Source organism: Thermobia domestica, chromosome 10 (genome assembly GCF_964235325.1).
Source record: "Thermobia domestica chromosome 10, izTheDome1.hap1.1, whole genome shotgun sequence".
In the NCBI taxonomy this organism is placed as follows: domain Eukaryota; kingdom Metazoa; phylum Arthropoda; class Insecta; order Zygentoma; family Lepismatidae; genus Thermobia; species Thermobia domestica.
This window is the reverse complement of record NC_137463.1, coordinates 105,704,595-105,718,153: the sequence shown is the minus strand read 5'-3', so window position 1 is coordinate 105,718,153 and position 13,559 is coordinate 105,704,595. Positions and strand designations below refer to the sequence as shown.

The 13,559-nt window shown below is 32.8% G+C and overlaps 1 protein-coding gene across 1 annotated transcript in view; it reads left to right on the top strand.

Moving 5' to 3' along the window:
- LOC145662627 (uncharacterized) overlaps positions 1 to 12,752 on the top strand; it is a 257,675-nt gene extending 244,923 nt beyond the window's left edge. The window contains exons 5-6 of the mRNA XM_081728370.1: positions 1,121 to 1,737; positions 7,944 to 12,752. Of these exons, the coding sequence (XP_081584496.1) occupies positions 1,121 to 1,737 (617 nt within the window). The 3' untranslated portion in view covers positions 7,944 to 12,752. The remainder of the gene's footprint in view (positions 1 to 1,120; positions 1,738 to 7,943) is intronic.
- Positions 12,753 to 13,559: the final 807 nt, after the last annotated feature.

Sequence of the window (13,559 nt, the reverse complement as noted above, 5' to 3'; positions counted from 1 at the left end):
CTGCAAGTACTGTGAACGTATTTACGTCATATATGTACTACTTCTTAAGTCCATCTCTTATCACTCCAAGTCAAAATGAGCACTAAAAACAGTTGTTAACCTAAATTGTAACTCTATTAATAAACCTTGAAAGTCACGCTCTTTAAGCTACAAATGAGGCATAATATAGCCTGGAAATCATTGCTGTGGACAGTGTGTGTTGCAAATGTCGCTGGAAACATAATACCAGAATACTTTTCCTATTCATAAATTTATATTATTGAAAATTATTGTTGAACGCACTTCATTATTAAATTGTGTGATTATTCATAGCGTTATTTATGTTGATGATCTGTAGTGGGATAGATTTGTATTTCTAATGTCTTAAGTTTTACATTCTAAATATAAATGAAAATTTCTGTATATATGAGATAAGGGAACGCGAACTTTTGTTCTTCGCTATCGCTAATCTATGATGATAAAATTAAAAGAAAAAATCTGTAGATTTAGTCTTCCGGGAAAAGGGAAAACAGTTTTGATCTACCTCATTTTTCGTAGATTTCTTTGTGATATAAATTAATAGAAGAACAAAAGTTCGTGTTTGTTACAACTACAGTACATCTCACGTCTTACGTTCACAGTACTTCTCATTCGTATTGAGAATGAATGTGTATAATATTTCCAGTCATGCTTCAAACTTTTATTCTACGTGCTATTTCTTCTTTTAACCATTCAGTTAGCATGAAGCGAGGCTAGATAACATTTTAATTCTTCATCCAGTAAACTAAAAATACTTTTCTTTTGTCAGCCTTTCTGACACCGTCTTGAATACATATCTTGCATATACTTTGATCGTGTATTTCTTCAAGAGCAAGGATAACTCGCAGTAGATTGACTACTGTCCTAAAGAATGCTAAGCAATATATGATAGAGTACATCAATATTGTTTACACTAAAAGAATCAAAAGTGAAACTACGTAAGTACAATAAAGTTTATAGAATCAGCATTGTATACAATTAATTGTTTTTAAGATTACTTTGTTAATTATATGCTATTTGTGTCTGTAGTAATTCATATTGAAAGGCACTTCTAAAGACAACTGCAAAAAATGTAACATTCCTATTCTTCTTCTTTTTGCAGAATATTACTCGTCAATGCTGAGTGGTCACAGTATTATGAGCGTCAGTCCTCCACCACAAGCGAAAAGCGATCCTTTCCCAAAGAAACGTTTACGTCGGACAGATGCTGAGTTAAGGAAAGCGGCAGAAAGTGTACGAGACGGCATGACTTTCCAACAAGCATCGAATGCCTATAAAATTCCCATCTCAACGATTCGAGTCTATATGGTAAGGAAAGGAATCTTGCCTCAAAGAAAACGTGGAAGGACATTCCAGCCAGTAGATCAATACGTACACTTGTCAGATCTAGTTGCTTCTGAAAATGCATCGGCAACGTCGCCAAAAGCCTCAGCAAAAGCACATACTAAAAATAATACACCAGGATCGTCATCCCAGACCAAAAATCTTCCCAAAGAAAACTCCGACTCAGCCAAAGATAACTTAAATGCTGCCAATAAAATCGATGATGCAAAGAAAGAAGAAGAGTACCCTGATGATTCGGAGATGAACGATGCAGAAAATGATTCAGACAACACAGGATTCGAAGGACATATTGAATCTGGGGACGGAGGAGAAAGCTCAAATGATGAGTCTGCTGATAATAACAGTGAAACGTCTCAGTCAAACAGTGCAGACTAAGTAAGTGAATTTACCGTAGTTTTTGTTTGTCTTATAAAAGTATTTACCTCATGGTAATTTTGCTTACAATGAAAACTTGCCTTTTATTCAGTTACTCACTAAGTTAGAATCAGTACCGGTACTTGTTTTAAAAGTTCTTAGTTAAAAGCACCATAAGTGTTTGCCTATCATACTTTGTTTGTTCTAGGATATTTCGTCTGATACACCAAGTTTTATCAGGTATATAAAGAATTCCATGAAATTTACTTAATTTCTAAGCAGCAACATTAAAAACTTAATTTTCACTCTTCTTTCTTAAAATCAATATTAATTCATTAAATATTGGTATTTTACACCTTTCATTAATCGTTTTTGATGATTATCTATCTATAGTTATTATTATTTTCGCTCATGCGAGTTTTGACGTTAAATCAATGTGTACTTCGTACTTTTTTTTTTTTTTTTTTTTTTTTTTTTTTTTTTTTTTTTTTTTTAACAGCTAAATACATAATTTTCCCCTCTATCATAACCGAGTTCTAACTTGACAGGGCTTTACACTTTAGCAGCTTTCATCACTTCCGAATCGCTATATAAACGCTACAGCTACTACAAAATAAGTCCACTTATATCGACTGAAAAAGAAAAATTTGATTTAGTTGAAATCTTAGATTGTGACACGATTTATGCAAATACGATGATTTCAGGGAAATATATGTTAATATCATAACTCACTTAAATGTTTATAACAAAAGGATACTTTAATTTTCGTGAATATTAAGCATTGGGCAAAATTTTTACTAAAGCAGAAGAAGTTAGCAAAATAGACAATAGTCCTCCCCGCTGGTCTAGTGGCTAATTCGTATGCTTTTGATACACGTAGTCCAGAGTTCGATTCCTGATGAGAGAACACAAAAAATTTCGTGATCATTAATTTTCATTAATCATCCGTTTCCTTTATCGTAAAGGACATAACCATGGGATGTTAAACAAACAGAAGACATAAAAAAAAAAAAAAAAAAAAAAAAAAAACCATGTTAAATATAAAGGTTTTAGTCATCCATGAATTATCAGAACTGATAAAATAAAAGCTTTATGCATCTGTAATAACAAACAATTTATACATTAACAGACTTAACCATCTTTAAATGGAGAAAAATAAAAGTGAAATACTGTGGTATGCAATTAGAAGTGAGAAATTTGATCAGGATACTATTTCTGTTAAAAAAAATAAATAAAAATAAAAAATAGAAAGACGTAACTGGAGTAAAAATAAACACGTTAGTTTTATTTTTGGATGTCATAAAACAATATAAGTTTATGTACTACATTTTAAAAAAAAGTTAGTATTCGTTTGGACCAGATTTCTTTTACATGATAAAAACTCGTGTTTTAGTGTGCCACGCTTCCATCTAGAATAAGTAGACTGTCACGTGTAGATTTCATATTTATTTTGCTGAAATATTCATGATTTTGTGGATCATATCATAAAACTTCGAAAGTATCCAGTTGAGAAAAGATAATTTTTCCTATTACTCCTTCAGAAATACACATTAATTTTTTAAAAAATCAAAGATCATTGGTGTTCAAAATTCACTTTTCACGTTAATTTGAATTATCCAGACATAAATGTAGCATGTTAGTAGATGTTCTGAGACTGTAGTATTGTAACGATTTCGTTCATAAATTTTAAACTTTTTCCCTTTGTTCCTTAATTTCTGAAATCAGTATGTTTTTTTCCTACAGTTTTTAGGAGTATAAACAATCACCATCCTGAGGCAACGTAGTTTTTATTTATTTATTTATTTATTTATTTATTTAATGCTTCTTTTTCTGCCTATGTTCTAGATTCTTATCTTTTTGTAAATTAAAAAAAAAAAAAAAGTGAGCTTAATATGTGTGTACATCTAACAGTGGAGTGTTTACACTGTCTTTTGTAGCCGTCAAAACTAGTTTATAAATCAGCAGCTTATATTGTTCGGTTCACCGTCCATTTATTAGCACCTGCACAAAACATTATTGTGTGTAAAACCTTACAAATATCGTTAATATACCTTAGCACACGAAAATAAACAAGGACGATATAACATTGCGCCATTGTGATTTCTGATAAAAAGTAAATTATTTTAAAAGCGTAGTTATCAGTCCTACAGTAACATTTTTTTCTTTTTCGTATGTACGAAATTTTTATATTATCAAAGATATATATGTACATATTAACAAGAATTACTTATGTATGATTTAATTGTATTTTTTTTATTAATGTAATATGTGTAATCACATCATCCCATTTCTTATCCAAGTTACCATTTTGCATATTTATTTATTTACTTATTTATTTATTAGTCTGATATAAAATGTCTTAAATATTTTCTTTTCAATGATCAACGAGGCTCGATCCACAACTTTGATGACTAGGACGTTTTGCTTGGAAGTACATAAATGTCAAAAAAGTTCAGACACCGCTGTAGAGTTACAAAGGACAAATGTGTTATGTAATCCAGACTTTCTACATATGGGAAATCAATTGTGTCTTATCTTCGTGATGAGGGTTGGAAAATCAAACTGATATCTAATATGTAGAGGAAATTACTATCTGAATTTCTTTCATTTCTTCAATAAAGATGCGGAATGTTTCGTGGATCACTTCGCAATAGATGTAAATTTATTATACACTAACACCGCATGCGTTTTCTCGGCGTTCTCTCGTTTTCTCCCACTTTCTTCATTTCACCATTTCATTCATTGTCATAATCATCGTCTCTTTTAGCCTACACGGCATAACCATGGGACGTAAAACTGAGATTTTTTCGTCACCCATCAATGTTTCATCTGCCTACGGTCTTAACACTATTAAAGAATTCATAAACATGTACTCCGAACCTTAAAAACTGTGCACGCGTATCCTACCAACCATTTTACATTTGAAAATAACCATTATCTCCACGAGCGCCGGGTTTTGAAAACCAGTTGGAGTTCTTTAATTCACAGTTCGCAACTCAGTACTGGTCAGCGGAGGTTCCAGGGGGCCTGCTTCGCAAAATTTTGAAAATTAACTTTTCTGAAGATAGAGTTTTTGGTATTTTGAATGATTTTTTTTTCTTTCCCACAATGGAAAATATTCTTGAGTCAGAGGATATCGCCTATAAGATTGTTACCCTTTATCTTAGAACTCATCACGCCATTTTGAACGGTAACCTTTGATTTTAAACGAAATGAAAACAAATGTAGTTAATCAAATTATAACAAACTTTAAGTGCATATTTTTGAATAATGTTATTGTGCAAGGTAGCGAATAGAAATGAAATGCTTATCTTTAGTTCAAATTTTAGTCTTGTCTCCCCGCGGTATACTGTGCCTTCCCTCTCTGCTCTATGAAAAAAAAAAAAAAAAAAAAGTCCTACTATCGTTTAAGAAATATTGCGAAAGATTAGAATCATCCCCTATTCTTGGGGGTGGTGGGGTGTTGAGTACTCACAAAATTCTCCGGGGTGCTTGAGCAGCGGAATCCTCGGAGTTCGCACCTCTGATTATCTTCAAATCATGGGTACTGCCATGGACGTTACTGGATCTTACATGCGCGAACTTGTTCATAGGACACCTAAAATAAATACTCCGCGTTTCACAATATTAAACCTTTCCTCTGGCTTCGGTTCATAGAAGATATTCTTCTTTTATTGATCCATGGCCAATCATCACTCTTAAGTATTCCTAAAGTCTGATACTAAAAGTGCTCAATCCTTCTCCGCTATATAGTCACTTGGAAGCAAACTTGAGAATCGATGTATCGAGACTATCGTCCAAATCAAACCTACCAACAATACGCTATGTCTCCACCTCAAGAATTCTCACCCTTACCACGTTAAACTTTCTCTACTCTACACCTTGGTTACTTGAAAAACTCTATCTGTTCCACTATGTCATTCCTCACAATACACAGCACCCATATCCCACGCAACTATGCGGGGTACACTGGTAAGCATGAAGTTCCACAGCAGATGACCCACTCCTCACGACTCGTCACTGCCAACTTCGTCGCAATTGGGAACAGAAGCACGCTAATTGGACCACGGATAATTGGAAAAGGGCGTGTTAGTCCGATGAATCACTGTTTGTGCTATACCACTCGGACGGGTGCGTGCTTGTGTGGCGCCAGCAACACGAAGCTGTGGACCCTCGTGCATGGTGCTTACTGTACAGTCATGTTGGGCGGATGTATGGTTTGCAGGTGCTTCTGTTGGCATGACAGGGACCGTTTGGGTGCATGGACTTCAGTTGTGTATCTGCAGGTGTTAAGAAATTACGTACATCCTACAATATAACACTCCTACTCATACGGAGACGACATTTTCCAGGATTACAATCCAAGGTGCCACCGAGCTAGAACTGTACTTGTTTCGCTTAACTTCCACGGAGCTGCATCATATGAATTGATCCCCTAACTCACCAGATCTTAATCCTGTAGGTCATATATGGGATGTTCTGGAACATGTTCTTCGCCGTGGCTCCTGCACTAACATTTGTGGCCTCGCTGTGGAATGCCATCACGAATATATGATGTGAGGTCCCCGTGAAAACAGTAATTTGCAGAATCCATGCTGCGCCGTGTCTAGGCCGTCCTTCGAACAAAAGGTGAACCAACAATGTAATTATTATGTAGTTGGTCTCATATCAGTGAGCACTGAATGTAAATACTACTACCATTGAAACTAAATCGAAAATCTTGTCAGTCTGTGAATCCTGAGCAAAGTGAAAGTTACTACCCCTAAATTCTTTCAATATCCTCATTGAAAACTTGCGCTAAATTGTCTATGAAAACCAGCCCATTCTTTCTCCAGGTTGAAACTTAAATCTCGTTCAGTTTCGATTGAAAACTATTTTGGTAAATATTTCCAAAATATTGGAGATAGAGGTCTGACAGTAAATTAATTAGTCAGTAGTCTTCAACACGTTCTTTATGACCTTTAAGAATATTACTCCAACTTAACGATGTTTCTTATCTTCTTGAGGCTTAATGAAAATATTTTGGTAAGTTTTTAGATTTATCCTCCCTCCCCCATCTAGTAATCTCTATTGAGATTCCATCATCTCTTGTGGATTTTCAATTCTTCATTCTTCTACGTACTTTGACCTCTCCTTTTTGCATTACTTTTGGAAGTTCTAAATATGGTTATTCTCTACTGAACTCTTTTCTCATCTGCTTGGAAAAGTTCATTGTAGAAATTTTCGAATCCTTTAATAATTCCATCCTTACTTCTAGTTACGTTTCCATAGTTACTTTTATTTCTCCATTTGTTTTCTTCCTATCATGGGTTGTTCGGTTCTCTTCAAGCTTCTGTTTGCTTCCATTGTTTTTCTAGCAAAATTTTTATTGTAATTTCTTCATGGTTCCTTATTTTCTTTCTCACCATCTTCTAATTAAGTCTTTGTCTATCGTCTCCTGCTTTCATTTCCCTTCTTCCTTTCGTCAAAACTTTCATATCTTCCGAAATTTGTTTTCTACTCTTTTTCCCTAAAATCTGTGTTTCTTAACTGCTACATTTTGTAAATGCAAAGCTGTTGGTTTACCTTCGAGAACCTTTTTCCTTTTTAATTTTCTGTTTACTTTTATGGCAAGTTTGTATTGTGAACCATTCTGTGGTCGGCCAATTTTGAATTAATTCAGAAACAATGCATCTTAAATTATTTCTTTAGTGTTTCATAGCATGTATCTGTTTCACCTTCTATTGCCTTTCTGAAAACTTTGACTAGGATGCACAAGTGACTGTAATTTAATAATGTTATTACGCACATGCAATTTAGTATCGGATCTCTCCAACATCACAATGTCTGAAAGTCTACGTAGAAACTGTTTTCACAATCAGAAACTGTACACATCCAATGGTTGTTACTGACCCGAGAATACTTCTGGTATCACTAGCAGTATATTCCTTTCATTCCATGTCTTGACAGCCTTACGGCTTAGATAATAGTTTCTTTCATTTTATTTGCTTCTTCTTACGTATACTTTTTTTCTTTTCAAGGTTAGCATCATGGGTGTTCCTAACTGATTTTTTATATACTGTTTTTACTTGAATTAATGTCGCTGTTGCTTGCATCGTTAAAAGATTATGATTTTCTATTTTGTTCAAAATAAGGGCAGAGAGAATTTTTAATATACTAATATAAATTTTAAAAAGTAGTAATTTCATTGTATTTTTATATATATATTTTTAAAATGTTTGTTTCAGGTGCCATGAAGAAGATGAAGTTTGTGGTGGGTGCATTATGTTAGTTGACAGATCTTGCCATCTTACGGATTACTTGAAAGGGAAAATGGTTGATATACTTAAGTTAAATATTACTTTTTGCATGTTAATATAAGTAAATAAAAAAGGGAAATTGTGATGAAATTAGATAGAGGAGTTATTTAAGTCATAGTATATCTATTATAGAGTGTATATTATGCAAGTATAATAATGTAGTGCCGATGTGTAAGAAGTTATATATACATATATAAATATCATGAAACGAAAAATTCTGTATAAACTAAGTGACATGTTTTAACAGCGCGATGTTTATAATATAGTCATATATAAGGAAATGTACTTAGGGTAAAATTGTGAATGTGTGCGATGCTAGCTCAAATTGATAGAATATGGAAATGTATGCTGCAGATAATAGTAATGATTGTACAAGAAATTCAACATAAAGTATATTTTGTCTCATTTTTAAGGCTATATTTCTTCCATATTATTATTTAATATGTGGCATGTACAACCTTGTACTTGGCCATTGTGCAAAGGAACGAAAAGTTTTTCATTTTACATGTACGAAAATTGGATCCATACAGTTAGATTCAATCCAGTTCGAGATATCTTGTAAAAGTGTGTACGAGAAAATTTATGGAATTGTCCCGTTTGAAAGGAGCAGTAGCGTAGCCAGGATGTGTGTTTGGGGGGGAAGATCAAGTGCTGTTATAGGTACATATAGAAAAATTACAAACAAAAAAATATATAAAAAATTACAAACATCAAAGTACTAAAGTACATTGTCGGACTTCTTTGGGGGGGCCCGGCCCCTCCTCCTCCCCCCTTCCCTACGCCACTGGAAAGGAGCATTTTGACTGAAATTTCACTTTCGCATTATTATAATAATTTACAAACAGAGAGAATGCATTAATGGAACGAAGTGTTTAGATCTCCTGTGTTTATATCCTTTAAGCTGAAGAAGATTAACACGAATACAAAAATAATAGCTAGAATAATTGAAGGTTTTTGGTAGATGAAGAGGTTATGTCACGCCAAAACGAAGAGATTATGGTATAGTAAATTGAGTTCCAAGTGAGTTGTTTTACTTTTTATCTGCATATCTTATTATTTGTTGTAAAAGATAGTGCAGCAAGGTGCCATATTGTAGAGATTCACATGACACTTGTATTCACTACAAAAAGGTGATTTTTACAAATGTGTTCAATAGCTTTTTCATTAATTAATCTGTTCAATTATTGGAAAGAAAAATACGAGAGTAGAATAATAGTACCACAAAATGATGCCATATACATGCAATTTGTCCACTATTATTCTCGTGTGTCACCCCATGGTTTCAGAGATGAGCAGTCTGTATTAATCTTCCATGAGTTCTGACCTTCCATGAAGTAAAAAAACACTTTACCTAATATACATAAACTGGGGGGAAAAGAAATCCGTGATACCAAAGAGAAAATGTGCGTTCTAACACTATACTTCCTGATTTGAACTCGAGAAAAACATTCAGTGTATAGTTAAACGATCATTCTCTTTATAGGCATGAAAGTTTTTTAAAAATAAAATAAACCAGAGTACTTACATGTTTACCACTTTTATGAGTATTTTCCAAAAGTTGTCGAATTGTTATAAATTATCTGGACGAAAAGAAATTAAAATGAAATCTATGCAGAAATGAGATAATATTAAACTTTATTTGCGACAGGCATGTACGAGAATTTGGTGCAACGCCAATTGTTTTGTTAAAATGCTTCACATATTTTGAACATTTTCTTTTCTTCGACGGTTTGTGTAGTACGGTACTGCAATTCTGTAGTATTTAAAAAAAAAAAACACTTAGCTTTGTAACTAAATTCTTGACAAGCATTAAGCAAATTCCGGTTATGTACATGTCTCAATTAAAATTATTATATTTCCAAGTGCCTTTTGTATTTTCTGTGATGTTATATTTGTCTTGAACGTTCATGTTACTGTGGAAAAAAAAAACATGAGGTGTTCTATGTATTAAAAAAATGATCAGCAATAGGAAAAATATTCGTCATTAATTGGTATATGTTAGATGTCTTCAATATATTTTGTTGGTAACTTCTCTCTTATAGTTAGGTTCTTTGGACAGAAGTCTTTATAGTTAAATCGAAAGGAGTGAAGCTCTTGATGTTCACTTATTGTTGAAGTCATTACTTATAATTCAAAAACCGAAAAACAGTTGAAGTCCATATTTTGCGTATAGTAATTGAACTTCGTTATTAATATAAACGGATTAAGATATCTTTTGATTAATCGTGCTTTTGAGGAACGTTAGCCCCGAAACTTCTTTATTTGCTTAGTATTCAAATTTATAATTTAGTTATAGACAGCCACACTATATATTAATATACTTCTGCGTTTCATAACAGAATACGTGTGGAAATTTACATGTTCAGTGCACAAGGGGATCAAGTCCCCTTTTTTATTTCATCTTTAAGATTTCTGTCTGTTGCTCCTTTCAGAATATAAAATATTCATGTCCAGATCTCATAAATAAATCTTATTATACTAAAAACAGTGTAAACTTTTCCATATACCTAAGCGTACTGTGCAAACTTGTTTCTTTTTGTTTTGATATCTGGAATTGACTCCTTTGTGCTCTGACGACCCATATAGTTAAAAGTGTCGGACAAATTCTCTCTTATTAATCATAATTTTTAAATCCTTTATAAGCATCCCGAGGATATGAAAATGAAGACTTCTTTTCTGAGAATAACATAGTATATTTATATTTTCTTTTGTTATAAAAAGTGCGTACTTTTCTTACGTTTTACTTGTATTATATCTTCCTGTTTCTGGTACTACTTAGTAAGACTCAGCTGCAGAAAACGTTTAAGGATGACTTTGTAAATAGGATACAGAAAACCTTTACCAAGCCCAAACTTCCTCACTAAGTAGGATGTGTTATAAAGTCACTCAGCTCAATTTTGCGTCTCAAATGCTGTTACTTAGTTATATTAAATTTACATTCATGGTTTAAATTCAACATATTTGAAAACCATAAGAAAAAGATTATTCATTTATTTGAATTGACTTTTGTTTTATTTTTTTAAAATAAGCGTATACAGAATTAATGGATACCATTTATATATAAACGGTTTTTCAGATATTCTAAAACTGAAATTCAATTATTTTTTCATATACATTTTTAAAAAGTTTAGGTTTAATTATCCCTTTCAAAAATAATTATCTATTTCTGAAACACGTATATGTATAGGGGATATATATAGCTAAACCATACGGAGTGGAACATGCATGAAGCAAAGCCAAATTACATATCGTGTTCCGCTGTCATAGGTTTATGTTAAATACTTTAATCCCTATAATATTCTGGACAAGGGAATAATGGGTTTAGTTTTGGAAAAGGCAGTTTTCTATATTCTTACGAGTACGTTCTGGAAATAAAGAAACACTTTTTCTTCGTTAGCTGCAGGATCTTGTGTAGAACGGAACCGAGTACGCATGCCACATTGGGCCTACTCAAGCCACATTATGTCATATAGGCCTACCACCATGTGGAATTTGGTACAAGTGAACAGAGAACTTCGGGTCCAGACTAGAAAATATACTGCGATATTTCGTGGGGGTCTTTATAAGAACTTACATATAGCCAAGTACATAAACATTTATTTTGTTACTAGAACAGAATGAAATGCCAAAACTCTGTGTAAATGTGAGAAAATTAAACAAACTAATGTAAATAACAAACAACATGCTTATGAAAATATCAACCATTGCTTACAATCAGGTAAAAGAATAAACAGATCCGATACTACTATAATTGTCAAAGCCTCTGCTTTCTCAAGATAATATTAGTCGGTAACTTCGTAATTTATTTTTGATAGGTACTTTTTCATTTAGTTCTGTTTCAAATTATAGAATATAAGATATTTTTTGTACTTTGGTTAATAAAAAACAAGAGAAAACCCATTGTCGAAACTCAATTTTATCTTTTTCATCTAAAATTCTTAGAATCTGATTTCAATAGTGTTCCTTATTTCTGATAAGGTATTACTTACGAATATAACGTGTATAACGGGGTTAAGTAGAGTATGTTAGAAGTAGTCTCTTGCCTTTTTGTTTGAACATTCAATAAGAAAGCTCTCCCTCTCCCTCCTCATGCATTCATAGTTTTTAAAGACTTTTCGTGGTTTGGCTAAGGCAAGCATTCAAGCACTACACCATTAACTACAAAAATAGTTCTTTACTTGTATTATTATTTTTAAATTTATGCTTATGAATTCCTGTGTAGGTTGAAAATCCATTAATGCTTCTATAGTGTTGATTATAAAGATAGAGGGGTTTTAAAATTATCTATAATTAATAAAGTATAAGTTTGCCATATGTTATACATTACACTCACTTAGAAAAAAATAGAAATATATTTCGGGCTTGGGATGGGTCTCAGAATTTAAATTTAATTGTCCAGGCTATACAAACTCGTCCCTCTTACATTACATATTGTAAAAATTCATTGTACAACAAATGCCGTATTCGCATCAAAGTGGATACGTTTGACTTCTGCCAGGAAATTTTGGTTATAAAAACAAGTTATATTTGTTTCAAGCGATACACTTCATTTGATTTACATGTGTCTACTTTATTATATTAATACAGTATCGTAACTAAATATTAAAGAGACTTTTAGAGAACCATGTGTTGCAAGAATGATTATATCTCTCAATATAAAAGAAGAAGTCCTGATTGATTAATGTCCAGACCAAACCGCGTAGTAGTAACTTGGAATTTTGACAGTGCATAGGATTTGTGACGTAAATTACCACTAAGGAAGGATTTTTTTTTGGAAATTCGACACGTAAAGAGGGAATAGGGTGGAAATTATTATATTGAAATGTCCATACCTTCAAATCTCTGAAAGGTAGAGACATGAAACTTGGTATTTGGACTTCGCATTTTAAGTAATTAGACACGTGTTTACGGTTTTTTGATATTTACTTTTTTAGAAGGGAAGTAAACAGAATTAAAAAAGATAAGGTTACAGTTGTTATAAAGTCAGAGTTGTGAAATTTGGTATTTAAACTTCTTATTTTAATTAAAGACGTGTTTCAGCGTTTTTTTATATTTCCCCTACAAGGGAGAAAATGGCGGATAGAAAAAGTGGGAGATGCAATTGTTAAAATAAGGTGGTCATATCTTGAAATTCCTTAGTGTTAGAGACATGAAAATTGGTATTTATTCTTTTCATTTAAAATACTTAAGGACGTGTTTCAGCGGTTTTTTTTATATGTTTCCCTTAGAAAGGAAGATAATGGCGGGAAGAAACAAGATTAGAGTTGCAACTGTTATAATACAATTACTATTTCGAAATCCCTTAAGATTAAAGACATTCGAGGAGTATGAGAAATCCGAGGTCATAGGCCGAGCAAATGCGGTGGTCTGGGTGCAAAGTCCAAGGTAGCCGAAGGCCAGTATAATATGAATTCAAAGTGTTACCGAATAGTTGTCTACGATTTGAGTATATATACTTGTATAAGCTATCGTAGATTATAGTTGGCCCATGATTACTAGCATCATAAAGCAAAAAAATATCTACAGTAGTTGGATGCGTTATAT